This window comes from Saccoglossus kowalevskii, chromosome 8 (assembly GCF_978046115.1).
Source record: "Saccoglossus kowalevskii chromosome 8, keSacKowa6.1, whole genome shotgun sequence".
Lineage (NCBI taxonomy): Eukaryota > Metazoa > Hemichordata > Enteropneusta > Harrimaniidae > Saccoglossus > Saccoglossus kowalevskii.
The window spans coordinates 26,618,982-26,633,636 of record NC_140648.1 but is presented as its reverse complement, the minus strand read 5'-3'; the positions used below and the strand labels follow the sequence as shown (position 1 = coordinate 26,633,636).

Below are 14,655 nucleotides of genomic sequence, written 5' to 3'. Positions count from 1 at the left end.
CCAAAAATTACAAAAATATTCATCAAAATTAGAGAATTAAAGATGTCATCACAAAGCGAACAAATCTGAGAGAGGTCTACCTGTAGTACCTAATATATATATATAATATCAAAGCAATCAGACTTACAGTTTTTAACAAGAAGTCGAAAATATAACGTTTTTAACAAAAATATTCACCAAAAATAGAGAATTTGAGATATCATCACTAAATGAACAAATCTGAGAAAGGTTCACATGTAGTATCTATATATGTAATATCAAAACTATTGGACTAGAGGTTTTTAACAAGAAGTCAAAAATATCACTTTTTGCCAAAAATAGAGAATTTGAGATTTTGACATGAAATGAACAAATCTGAGAAAGAACCATCCAAGGTACTTGCATATCAAATTTGAAAACATTCTGACTTGCGGTTTCAAAGAAGAAATTGAAAATGTAAAGTTGACGACGACGGACATTCAGTAATATGAACAGCTCCGCTGTGTCGACAGCATAGCTGAAAATACAAAGATAAAACCACTCAGGTGATTTGAGAATATTAATGTAGAATGCGTGAGTAATAAATTTCAATTGGTAAATGACTAATTATTCAATCAATTAATTAATTAATCTGCACATTGGGACATGAACATACCACTTTATCAAACATAAAGCAATAACAACAGTATTGAATGCTTTTTCAAAAATCAAAAAAACAGGAGCAGATTCAGTTTAACATATCTTTTTAATGTTCTTGACACACATGTTACATCAGATACATTCAATATTCCTTAGTTTCAATCTCCAACATTAACAGGTTTATTTCTTAGTCTGCTGTGAAATCCAATTCATGAATTCTTTGTTGCAACACAGGTTTGCTGTTATGCGTCTCTGTGTGTTACCGTCATTAAAGCACCAATGTCACATTTCATGTGAAATGAATTACAGCATGTCACTGGTGTCTGCTAGCCCTTCACCAATCGCCCATGGTAAATTACAGTTAGTTTCAGAAACATGTCATCGCCCACAATAAAATTAATTTAACATCTGCAAAAAATATTGTTTAGCATACAAATTACAGTTAACTTTGATACAACAAAAATGAATCTGCTAAAATGTTGGCTAATGTTATTTTCCTCTCAGTTTCCAAGTAGTTATAAAACAAGTTTATAAATAATGTTGGAATAAAATGGAAACCGTGAAACATTTTGATTAGCTGAGTTATAATTTGTAATATAGTAAATATGTCCACATCTCCACCCCTCCATAGTCTTGTATAAATAATTTCCTTTTTCACTTTATTTATCAGAAAAGCATAGATGGCTGTTAAGATGAGGTAGACTGTGTCATTACATCTTTTCAGTCAGATAACTTATGTCATACGATGCTAAAGTTTGGTATATAAACATTTGAATATCTCCCGTTTGCGTGGTGCAATGACCTCCGTCCTTTAACAAATTATAACCAAGAGAATTGATAATGGGATAATTAAATTATATAAATCAGTTCAACTGGTAGTACCATTTTATGACAGAAGTTTATAATTACTGTGCAGCTTAAAAAAGTAACAATATGACAACAAATTATTTTACGCTCAGCAGATGCCCACATGGCAATTGGGCAGAACATCAACAAGACACATACAAACTAACACACAAGTACAAATTATTTTACGCTCAGCAGATGCCCACATGGCAATTGGGCAGAACATCAACAAGGCACATACAAACTAACACACAAGTACAAATTAAGGAGATAGGAAATGAATTGTTTTAGGCAATCTTAAATCCTTAAATGTTATGATGAACACTAGTTCTATTAGTCAACAATAATTACAATCAAGGTCCAGGGAAAAGAAAAAAAGTTTAATCTGTTTTGCCATAAAAATATTTTTTTCCTGAAAATTCTGACAAAAAACCGAAAAGAAATGTTTTAATCGACACACGCAATGACCAGAAACATGATAATTCTCGGCCTAAGCTATGAAAAATAAATATAGAATCTGTATTTGTGCTATAATAATTTGCCTTTAACAGAAAAAAAGTTCCACTGAAGTTACGAGTAAAAACATGACCACATGACTTATTTTACATCATCTATTATAAAAGTGAAGTGTTATTGAAATATATATCTTGCATTAAAATATTCGACATGTTATTGTCAGATTAGTTTTTACATTTAGAATGTACACATTCAAAACTTGATCATTCTTACTGACTGACTGTTAAACACATCAGAAAATCCAGGCCGCACAGAATGATTGAATTGAAGGATGTTTCGGCCTGGGCGGTTTGGCCCAACTTTTTTCAATGTCGAAAGTTTTGGCCACGGAATTTTTGTGGCATATTTTCATGATTTTCTAGATTTGTTAAGTATGGCATAATTAAGTAAAGGCAATGCATATTTTTATCTATTTGTCTTGTACAATATTAGCAAATTAATATGCCGAGCTTGTAACATACAAAAATTATTAGCGTGTAATTACATGTAAATAGCAGTGTTCTTTTTAATTTTAACATTGGTACACGGGAAGAGAACACGCATTTGACAATGAACCACTCCTTGCATAATATTAGTATAAAATCATTTTATTCCGGGGTTGCGACCTCTGGCTGTTATTATCGGGAAAGTACAGGAAGGTTTTTTTCAGTAAACGTGACACACACTTCAATGTATGACAAGTTTTGGAACACATTTTATCCATTTATTAATACTTTTGATATAAATGATTTTCATGTTGTATTTTGAGTATGAATTAAAAGATGCAATTTTAATTTTTTTGGGAAAATCACAATTTAAAAGATTTTACTCTGAATTGTTCTTGTTAAATCTGACTCCACCTCTCTCACCTGTTAAGAAAACTCTAGAATACATTATTAAAAATAATTTAAAAACTCTCAAAACACCAGTGGCCAAAATGCCTGCCTTTCAAAAAGGTCGGGCCGAAATGTCCGAGCTGAAACGTCTGTCCATCAATTGATTAATATCTGGGTTGATCAGCATAATTTCCAATACAAGAGCTGTTTTCTTGGATAACACACGATTATTACTTTTTCACAATCTAAAAAAACATGAACATTTTTGCTGAGTGATATATGGATTGATCAGTATATAGACAACATTTACAAAAATGTACGCATTATGTTATCTTGGTTTATAACATGTGATTATTTGCTTTTCCCACCGCGAATTACACATGAATCCATACATACAACATAGACTGAGTGATATCTGGGATAATCAATATATAGATAGCGTGACAAAGATGTTATGTTTTTTTGATAGCACATAATTATTTGTTGTTTACACAGTTAGTACACATGATCATCATTAGTGAGTCTATCACAGACACAATGGTTACATCCCACAGTTTATGTTTTGCAGTGTCTTGATCAGTCTGTCTGCTTGCAATGTTCACTAAGTCATCTCTGTTTATTTTCTCCAGCATCTTTATGAGTTCTGACATAGTACACGGCACGGGATATTGCGTTGCCTCCCAGTGATAGAGAAACACGTCCGAGATTGAATACCTGTGATTCGTGGAGAATGTTCTCACAACATTCACGTCTTGTAGCGGTAACTCTAGAAATAAAATAGTGCAAAAAAGTTATTGCCTATTATAATACAGTGGGCTGCATATTATAATACAGTGCGCAGGTCACCAGATACTGTCCACCTTAGGTCGGTACGTTGAGCCCAAGGTGCACTGACTGGTCCATTCTCTAATTTTTAGGGGCTCTGGGCAGTTTCTCCCTATCAGGAGATGTATCCCAATGTCATCCTGTATCTCTGGGATTTTGTCTGCTATTGGTCTGAGATGAGTAAATGATCTGCATATTTCAGGTGTTGGTATTTCGTTCTTGTCGCAGGGTATACTGTTGTTCTCTAGTACAACTGGGAGGGTGAATTTCTTCTTACCATCAGTAGCCTCGATGATAATGTGATTTCCTCGCCTACCTCTTCTATTTTCCCTTTGGCTGCTGCATGTGGTGAGTTCGTATTCCAGTTCTGGACCTTGTATTTTTAGTGCATCGAACAGGTATGTGTCTCCCATGCAGGCATTGGACTGGTCATCCAAGACAACATACGTTTCTATGATGTTCACTGGATTTTGTTGCATGTAGACTTTTGCAGGAACTATCTTACCACATGAGCGTGCACCTGGACACTTGTTGAGCTTAGTACACTTTGATGTGGCCTCCTGACTTGTTTCATACTTTGGTGTTTCTGTTTTCTGTTCTTTTGGTCTGGTTATCACACCAGGTGTGGTGTGTAGACATGAGACATGTTTGATACTGTTGCAGACTGAGCACTTCACATCAGTGTCGCAGTCTCTGGCCAGGTGTTTGCGTGTGCATTTGAAGCACAGCCCTTTATTCTTACAAAGTTCTATTCTGTCTGCTATTGGAAGCTTTGTAAATGCCTTGCATTCTGTCAGGCCATGCTTAGATGTCTCATGGTAATCACACCGCTTCTCGGTGTCCAGCATTTTCGTAGCGCGGACTCTAGCACTGCTTTTGGCTTGTTGGTTCGATCTAGCCTTGTCAGATGTAGCGATTAAGTTAGCAAACCTCGGTATATCTGGGTCATTCTGTGTCCTAGCTGTATTTCTAAGAAATTCTGCAAAGAAACAGAATGGTGGGAATTTCCCATTGCTTTGCTTGTAACAGGATACCTTCTCTCTCCATTTGTTCAGGATGAATGCTGGTAGTTTTTCAACTATGGGATTCAGAACATGTGGTGTGTTCAATGTGCTGAGATCAGCAAGTTCTTCCATGTGTGCCAGTGTGTCGGTACACAGATCAGCCAAATCTAGGAGCTTCTGGTTGTCATCTGGACGAAATTGGGGAAATGAAATCAGCTTCTTTATGATAACAGCTGTGATCACTGCTGGGTTTCCAAACCTGTTTTCTAATTCTTTCCATGCCTCCTGGTAGGCAGTTTCGACATTCTTTACGAACCGCAGTCTAAATCTGTCAACTAAGATCTTAGGTTCTCCTTTGGTGTATTTACTGAGAAAAGACAATTTCTCAGTTGTTGGCACACACGCTGTCTGGACCATAGATTCAAAGGTTCTGCGCCATGGCAGAAACATGATAGGATCACCACCATATACTTCAGGTTCTTGAACTGGTAGGCGTTGACGAGCCAATATTTTGATGTATTCACTGGGAAGATGTGAGGATTCTGCATTTTTGCCTGCTGGTCTGAATTGCTGTTGTGATGTTATTCTGTACCATACTTGCATCCCCTAGCTGTTTTGTAGTTTGGAGTGGGGAAATTGTATCATACCCAGTAAGTGTAGTTGGTGGTGGAGGTCTTGGTTGTTCTAGGAAATAGGGTGAAGCTTGTGGTTTGAGGTTATGTTCGTTACGCGTACGCGTACGAAAACGTAAGGCGTGATCATTAGACGTTTCCTGAGGTAATGTGAACATCTGTTGTGTTGCACCTTCTTCTACTACTTTCTGAAATGCTTCTGCACTTGCCTGTGTGACTGCTGCCTTTTTCTTTGCTTCTAGTATTTTCAAATTGGCTTTGAAACTGGCTTCCATTGCTGCTTGCTCTGCTTGCTGTTTGGCTATGGTTATTTCATACTCAGCCTCTTCTGCTGCTGCTGCTGCATCGGCAATTGCTTAACCTTGACGATGCCCTTGACATGACTGAACCCGATACTGAGAGTGCGTGTTGAGGTTCAGGTTTAATTCTTGGAGTTCTCTGCCTTGCCAGTAAGTCTGTTATTTCCATTTCAACAAGTTGTTTATTTCTACGGAAACGTGATTCTGTATAAGCTGCGTCATTGCGCGTTTCTTCTGAATGGTCTTGGTCATAAAGATTCATCACATCTACGTATGTACATTCATACTGGTGGGTAAGGGTACCTAGTTCATTCGTAATTAACGTGGGCTCACTTCGTGTGGTTGGAATACTCAACATGAGCTTATTTATTCGGTTCCAGATTGCTAACATGCTTTTTTCTGCATCACTGATGGCATTTGCTAGTGCTTTAGGTGTTAGCTTTCTTTGGCGTTGAGGGCGCACCTCATCTCCGTGTTCACTGACAGATTCATCTTTCTGCTCATTTTTGTTATGTTGTTCATCATACTGTTCAGAATACACTGGAGTTTTATTGTCACCATATTCTGTCATATCTATTCCATCGAGTTGGATTTTACTATTTTCTGCCATTTCTATTCATAGGAGTTCATTAACAATATTCTATGGGTTAATAACGGTATACACAAGTGACATCTGAGTTTACCACTAACCTGCCTGATAATGTATGTATGGTATTACATACAGATTGTTTCTGTTCACACTGGTGTACTTATACAGTACATATGTTCAGCCTAGCGTATCATGTAGAGGTCACGCTAAACATCAGTATCCGTTGTGTTTACTGCCGCTGTATACTGAAGACATCAATAGATTTACTGCAGTATGGATTTCGATAATTCACTGTTCTGGGGTCAAACTGCGTCTATTATACCCATACTAGTGTCAACCATGCTCAAATAATCACCCCTCCAGTGCATCGGTTTAGGTCAGATTTATTTAAAACACGGTGAATTCTATAACATAAAAGCAATACAGACGCTGTGAAAGTAACTGTGAAACTATTTGTAACCATGAGGTAACGATCTCACTTCATGAATGACTTTAGAAATATCACACATTTCCAGTAACACAATGTAACAAACAGGTCTTAAATAAACGTTCAAAAGATTGTAGACTTACATCGTTGGGTCTCTAAAGCAGTATTTCGGTTGAAATGTTCGGTAGACGCTGCGTAGAAATGTGCTCGTAGCTTTTCATCATGGCTGCCTATTATAAACAAGCGTTTTAGCGCGATTCGAACGTGACCTGTGATGGCGCACTCTACATGCGTAGGTGGTGCTATTAGCAGCCTTTCTATTTTGACGAATCACGAAATAAAGATAACAATTGAAATTCTAAATAAACTTGTGTACAGCACAATGGTCCTTCGGCTTGTCTTCTCCTTGGGGGGGGGGGGGGGAAACAACAATAATTCGAATTTACGGCATCAGTGGACCAAAGCCGTCAAGAACACCAGGAAATATTGGAATGGACCTTCTCCTCATAACGTTATCTGCAGTGCCCGAATCATTTATCAGTACGTATCATTTACGCCCGAATCATTTATCAGTACAATTTCATTTGTTTCGATCTTGCAGTTGTAGGTATTCGCGTCCTACTGGACGCACACAAATTTACATTTTAGAGTGCAGATTTTCTAACATTATTGATACATTGTTCAGGTGGAGTTTAATAAAAATAACAACGTTAAGATTTTCGGTCACGATGTTCAAACTCTGTGCCTGTGCCTTAACCGGGTGCCTGAATCGTCATGGTCATTTTGGGGAGGTATCACCCACATCGCGTATTTTCTCGCAGGTTCAAACCTGTATGGGCCACTTTGTCCCTGGCACTCTAAAACAAAATCGTGACATCTCTCGTTGTCATCATATTCCTCGATCTCATAACTCTCGTCAGACGATGATAAGATAGATTCCGTGTCGCTTTCCGAGCACTGCATGCGTATAGCGGCCATTGTGAAACGATGACAAGTTCCCGCCGTGACGTCACAAATCACCCTTACATGCTAATTAGGTTCTCAGCTGAAGCCTCGTTCTGAGTCGGCCAAGAAATTGGACGTGGGCGTTTCCTTATCCAGAACATTATTATTGATCGTTTATTTAATTTATGTACATTTTTCACTTGTTTTTTTTTTCATAATGTTGTTTATAAATAAAGTTTGCACACAAAGAAAGTCAATTGTCCCAATTCAGTTACACTTTAATGTTTCTTTCCCCATCTGATGTACATAAACAGAACGCTGTTTCCCTAGTTTTAGTTATCACGTGCGCCATTTCACTACAATAACATTACCTTGCAAAACATAGTCCGTGATAAAATGGTTCGTATTTACGTTTCTGACATTAATAAATAGTTCGGATGTCACATACGTTTTTTTCCACTTTTCGTAATACGTTTTCAGATGTAACAACTACAGGAAAATGGCCGTGCGTAGTGAGGTGATTGACCACAAAATTGAAAGCTGCCCGTGGCAAAGGCACTATTGCGTAAAGCGCAATAGCCTCTGGGAAGGAGATTGACTGCGAACCTGTCGCAGAGTGCAATAATCGACATTCGGCGAGTCGCACAATCGCGTCGCAGAGTTAGTTTTTAGACCCCTATACATACATGGAGGAGGAGGACCCAGGTTGTTTGGATCGGACTGTTTCTTTCGTTTCGAGTTCATTGTAAGTCTGGAAAAGTAACAAAATTGTTTTTTAGTGAATACAGAATATGTTCTGTTTCAATACAGGATTTTTATATGCCAATCGGTCGATTTTAGCAATTTCTTACATCACTCATGACGATTGATGATTCGATTGCTGGCTGGGATAGCTGTATTTAGTGCTCATTTCTATGCAATAGGTCTTCACTTGCGATTCTCAATTTCGATGTGGACGGTGACGGCTGACAGATTGTTTTGGTTCTGCGGCTCTCTTGGCATGGGCAACTGATTTTTAGGTTTCTTTTATTAATATTCTGGCGTTTACTTGGTCGTATTTTGTATATACCAGTCACACACTGACAAAAAGTAAGTAAACGGGCCTGGACATAGTCAACATGAGAAAGCGTCATCGTACAACATTAATGAACTAAATTTACATTACAATCTCGTGCTTCCGAACAATCCGTTATTTATACTGGAGTATACAAGTACTGTATACGATATACTGCAAAGTGGAAATAATATACCAATTTAACAGTTGTTGATTTTTGTACAAAACTCCAAGAACACAAAACAAACAACTGACAACAAAAGACACAAAAACTGCTGAGTACACTACACAGTCACTGTAGTCACACCAGTAAGAAAGAAATACAAAATAAATGTCAGTGAACACAATCTTTATTTTAAAAAATTGCAGTTTGCAGTTTGCAAGAAAAAATAATGCTTTTTTGTCAAGGCTATATACTAAATTCTCTTATCCTGGGGGTATTTTTTGTGGGTGTACAAGTATGCATTAAAATTATCAAAACTTCAAATGTAATTATAGTACAAATGTAAAGTAAACACAATTATCGAGTGATTTTGGATTTGTTGGAAAAGTGGCCAAAAGGCTGTGACATTGTCTATTTGGTGGTGGGAACTACCGAGCCAGTTTATAAAATAGTGAACAAAAATTTTCGTATTCGCCCATTGCAAAATGTCTCTATAGTACTGTCGAGTCATGGTAACTTGTCGTCCAATTCACTTCTGCGTTTTATGTACATTGGCTAGTGGCGTTAAAAATATAAAAATATGTGAGAACAACATGTAAATTATTAACTCATTGGCCAGGGGTCATTTAATTTGGCCTGGGGGCCAAAGATTCGGGTTACCCTACTTGGGGCCATTGGCCGGGGCCAGAGATTCGGGTTACCCCAAGTACTGTCTACGATAAACTGCAAAGTGGAAATAATATACCTATTTGACACAAAACAAACAACTGACAACAATCGACAAAAACTGCCGAGTACGTACACCACACAGTCACTCTAGTCACATCAGGAAGAAAAATATACTGTGGAACTAATGGTCAATGTAAATACAAAATAAATACAATATTCATAAAAATAATCTTGAAGCCTCCATGGACAAGTTGACAAGCTCTAATGGCCTCTAATATTGCAAAGCCATCAGTTGTGAACTGAACTTTAAATCTCAATAGGATTTCCATATAAAGTTACACAGATCAAAACAAAATGTATTATTAGACAAGGAAAAATAATACTTTTTTGTCAAGGCTATATACTAAATTCACTTATTTTGGGGGGATTTTTGTGAGTGTACACGTATGCATTAAAATATGTATACCCATTAAAATTGTCAAAACTTCAAATTTAATCATAGTAAAAATTCAAAATTATACATAGGGCTAATGTAAAACCAACACAACACATCTAATTCAGCGGAGCCCAACTAATTCACCTATTGTTCAGATACACAACAGTCAATATAAACTACTGAGGTACTCACCGAAACATCGATATTAAGTACTGCTTCTTTGTGAAAATGTGTCAGCGAAGGTTCTGTTAACAGAACTGGGTGGCCGACCAAATGTGAATGGTCATGGGCATCTGACAACTACAGCGCAGCTCATTTGCATAAAGGGTTTTCCCCCTAAACCTGACGTCACAGTTTCTGGGATTTCCCAGCCTGCTCTTGAATAACAATACGAACACACAAAAAAGCGAAAACTTTGTCGCAGAGTGCAATAATCGACATTCGGCGAGTCGCACAATCACGTCGCAGAGTTAGTTTTTAGACCCCTATACATACATGCATGTGGGAGGAGGACCCAGGTTGTTTGGATCGGACTGTTTCTTTTGTTTTGAGTTCATTGTAAGTCTGGAAACGTAACACCATTGTTTTTTAGTAAAACCAACACAATACAGGATTTTTATATGCCAATCGGTCGATTTTAGCAATTTCTTACATCACTCATGACGATTGATGATTCGATTGCTGGCTGGGATAGCTGTATTTAGTGCTCATTTCTATGCAATAGGTCTTCACTTGCGATTCTCAATTTCAATGTGGACGGTGACGGCTGACAGATTGTTTTGGTTCTGCGGCTCTCTTGGCATGGGCAACTGATTTTTAGATTTCTTTTATTAATATTCTGACGTTTACTTGGTCGTATTTTGTATATACCAGTCACACACTGACAAAAAGTAAGTAAACGGGCCTGGACATAGTCAACATGAGAAAGCGTCATCGTACAACATTAATGAACTAAATTTACATTACAATCTCGTGCTTCCGAACAATCCGTTATTTATACTGGAGTATACAAGTACTGTATACGATATACTGCAAAGTGGAAATAATATACCAATTTAACAGTTGTTGATTTTTGTACAAAACTCCAAGAACACAAAACAAACAACTGACAACAAAAGACACAAAAACTGCTGAGTACACTACACAGTCACTGTAGTCACACCAGTAAGAAAAAAATACAAAATAAATGTCAGTGAACACAATCTTTATTTTAAAAAATTGCAGTTTGCAGTTTGCAAGAAAAAATAATGCTTTTTTGTCAAGGCTATATACTAAATTCTCTTATCCTGGGGGTATTTTTGTGGGTGTACAAGTATGCATTAAAATTATCAAAACTTCAAATGTAATCATAGTACAAATGTAAAGTAAACACAATTATCGAGTGATTTTGGATTTGTTGGAAAAGTGGCCAAAAGGCTGTGACATTGTCTATTTGGTGGTGGGAACTACCGAGCCAGTTTATAAAATAGTGAACAAAAATTTTCGTATTCGCCCATTGCAAAATGTCTCAGTCTATAGTACTGTCGAGTCATGGTAACTTGTCGTCCAATTCACTTCTGCGTTTTATGTACATTGGCTAGTGGCGTTAAAAATATAAAAATATGTGAGAACAACATGTAAATGAATAACTCATTGGCCAGGGGTCATTTAATTTGGCCTGGGGGCCAAAGATTCGGGTTACCCTACTTGGGGCCATTGGCCGGGTCCAGAGATTCGGGTTACCCCGAGTACTGTCTTCGATAAACTGCAAAGTGGAAATAATATACCTATTTGACACAAAACAAACAACTGACAACAATCGACAAAAACTGCCGAGTACGTACACCACACAGTCACTCTAGTCACATCAGGAAGAAAAATTTACTGTGGACCTCATGGTCAATGTAAATACAAAATAAATACAATATTCATAAAAATAATCTTGAAGCCTCCATGGACAAGTTGACAAGCTCTAATGGCCTCTAATATTGCAAAGCCATCAGTTGTGAACTGAACTTTAAATCTCAATAGGATTTCCATATAAAGTTACACAGATCGAAACAAAATGTATTATTAGAGAAGGGAAAATAATGCTTTTTTGTCAAGGCTATATACAGGCTATGTACTAAATTCTCTTATTTTGGGGTGATTTTTGTGAGTGTACACGTATGCATTACAATATGTATACCCATTAAAATTGTCAAAACTTCAAATTTAATCATAGTAAAAATGTGAAGTAAACAAAATTATCGAGAGTGATTTTGGATTTGTTGAAAAAATCTAAAAGTCTAATTGGTGATGGGAATTGCCAAGCCAGTTTATAAAATAGTGAAAAAAAAATTGTAAATATTACTGACTGCGAAAGAAGCCCATCGCGAAGTGTCTTGTCTTTGTGTATAATAATAATCGGAGAACAGCACGTAAAAGTTTATTAACGTGTAAACATTCAGATAGTTTTTGGGTGCAGCATCCGCTCTGGATGCACTGGTCCGGTATTCACCAATGTGTGCGTTTCTGTGGAGAGACATTTTGCGTTCGAGCACAGCTCGTAAATCCTTAACTCGTACCTGGTGTAGCCTGGACACGACTATTATCAGTAGTGCGTCCCGATCGATTCAAAACTAAACATAGGGCTAACGTAAAACCAACACAACACATCTAATTCAGCGGAGCCCAACTAATTCACCTATTGTTCAGATACACAACAGTCAATATAAACTATTGAGGTACTCACCGAAACATCGATATTAAGTACTGCTTCTTTGTGAAAATGTGTCAGCGAAGGTTCTGTTAACAGAACTGGGTGGCCGACCAAATGTGAATGGTCATGGGCGTCATGGCAACTACAGTGCAGCTCATTTGCATAAAGGGTTTTCCCCCTAAACAGTTTCTGGGAATTCCCAGCATGCTCTTGAATAACAATACAAACACACGAAAAAGCGAAAACAGAAAAATTCCGACGAAAAATGAATATTAGTGCGATGGAAACCGAAAGTAATTTTACATAGTTCAAAAAAGAAAAAGAAGTTATTTGCTTCTATAGATTTGATAATTAGCACTCATGACGACAAGATATGCAGTGATATGAAAGGTTTATTGTGAATATATTTGAACATTTGCCAGGTCATTGTTCCTGTGCCAGGCGGCGCTGATATCATAATACGAGAATCATAAATACATGTATCATAAATAGTTACAGAAAATAATTTAGCCTAGGCATTTTCCGTGTCAAAATCGCGAAACTATTTGTTTTTATGCAATCTGGGAAGCCCGAACGAAGCTGAAATATCCAAGAACCAACACATACCAAAAATGATATATCAAAAGTGAATATTCGTGGTTTATGTTAAGTATAACCGGACCAGAAGTGGGGATTTGTTACTACTCTAAATATTCAAACATATTTTAGTATAAGCCAGACGCTTTGGTCGTTAAAAAATATGTGACAAACACGGTTTTATTTGTCAATTAAACTGATATCATCTGACCATGTTATTTAGTTGTGTGAGTATCGTCAGAATTCACACCCTGACAACACATCACTATAAGTAGGGTTACAAATGAAAATGTTGTTATTTTCAGTAAATATTACAGATATCTACAGTTAGCTTATAGTTTTATGTATACTAACGAGGTCAAATGGTCATATATAGTAAGTACATGTGCTAGTCAAATGCATAATATATTACCAACATGGTTCATGTTCACTGCATAGTACACTTAATTGGAGTTTTCTGTGATGTGTGCAAAGTTATGAGGTTCAATGACCGTATATTGTCATTTGATATGTTAGACATATCACTTGTTCCTTCCCTTTACTATAACACTGGTTGTATGTTCCTATCTGCAACAGTGCTTGAGGTATTACAGTTATACTTATTAATGAGGCCACGTGACCATATATGGTCATCTGATATTTCAGACAAATCACTTGTTCCTTCCCTTTACCATAACACTGGTTGCATGTTCCTAACTGCAACAGTGCTTGATATATGAAAGTTATGCATATTAATTGTGTCATAAGAAATATTTATCTTATTTGTTGTCTGATGCCTTTATTATAGTGCTGGTTGCAAGTTCATATCTACAATAGACCTTAAGATATGAAAGTTATGCATATTAATGAGGTCACATGACCATATATGGTCACCTGATATTTCAGACATTTCACTTGTCCTTTCCATTTACTATAACACTGGTTGCAAGTACCTAACTGCAATAGTGCATGAGATATTACAGTTATGCATATTAATGAGATCACATGACCATATATGGTCGCCTGGTATTTCAGTCATATCACTTGACCTTTACCTTCACTATAGCATTGGTTGAAAGTACCTAACTCCAACAGTGCTTGAGATATTACAGCTATGCATATTGATGAGCACACCTAACCATATATGGTTGTCTGGTATTTCAGTCATATCACTTGTTCCTTCCCTTTACTGTAACACTGGTTTGTATGTCCCTATCTGCAACAGTGCTTGAGATGTGGCAGTTATGCTTATCAATGAGGTCAGGTGACGATATATGGTCATCAGATATATTTATTATATCTGTTGTCCAATGCCTTCATTATAGTACTGGTTACTTGTTTCTATCTGCAACAGTGCTTGAGATATGACGTGTGTGATCGTGTTAGGAAAAGCTGAATCTCACTGCAGCTAAATTGAGTCATTTGATTGGGCGCGCCAAGGAGCTGGCGCCACTAATCAGCGTTGCTGTATCATAAATGTGAAGATCGGGGGACTCATCAAGCATTAAAACAATGGCGTTTCCAAAATTCTTATTTCAACATTGACAATTTTTTTTGGCAAGTGAATGAAAACTCTCATAAT

The 14,655-nt window shown here is 37.0% G+C and overlaps 2 protein-coding genes and 1 long non-coding RNA gene across 3 annotated transcripts in view; all 3 read right to left on the bottom strand.

Annotated features, from left to right (window-relative positions):
* The window catches only part of LOC144350052 (E3 ubiquitin-protein ligase rnf213-alpha-like), a 156,006-nt gene extending 145,882 nt beyond the window's left edge, over nt 1-10,124 (bottom strand). Inside the window, exon 1 of the mRNA XM_085502817.1 lies at nt 10,031-10,124. The gene's annotated coding sequence lies outside the window, so the exon portion shown is untranslated. The remainder of the gene's footprint in view (nt 1-10,030) is intronic.
* On the bottom strand, nt 3,272-5,074 carry LOC146739487 (uncharacterized). Its single transcript, XM_085502816.1, has 2 exons — nt 3,649-5,074; nt 3,272-3,561 (listed from the first exon to the last, which is right to left on the bottom strand). Exons 1-2 carry the CDS (start codon nt 5,072-5,074, stop codon nt 3,272-3,274), a joined length of 1,716 nt encoding a protein of 571 aa, XP_085358942.1.
* On the bottom strand, nt 6,512-6,828 carry LOC146739486 (uncharacterized). Its single transcript, XR_014930199.1, has 2 exons — nt 6,715-6,828; nt 6,512-6,548 (listed from the first exon to the last, which is right to left on the bottom strand). It is a non-coding gene; the product is annotated as an uncharacterized LOC146739486 (long non-coding RNA).
* Nucleotides 10,125-14,655: the final 4,531 nt, after the last annotated feature.

What these genes read in the sequence shown, in the direction of transcription:
- LOC146739487 (XM_085502816.1), bottom strand. Translation starts at nt 5,074, where the DNA reads ATGTTTCTGCCATGGCGCAGAACCTTTGAATCTATGGTCCAGACAGCG. An exon ending in GTACCGACCTAAGGTGGACA is followed by an intron (nt 3,562 to 3,648) that starts GTATCTGGTGAC and finishes TTTTATTTCTAG; the next exon opens with AGTTACCGCTACAAGACGTG.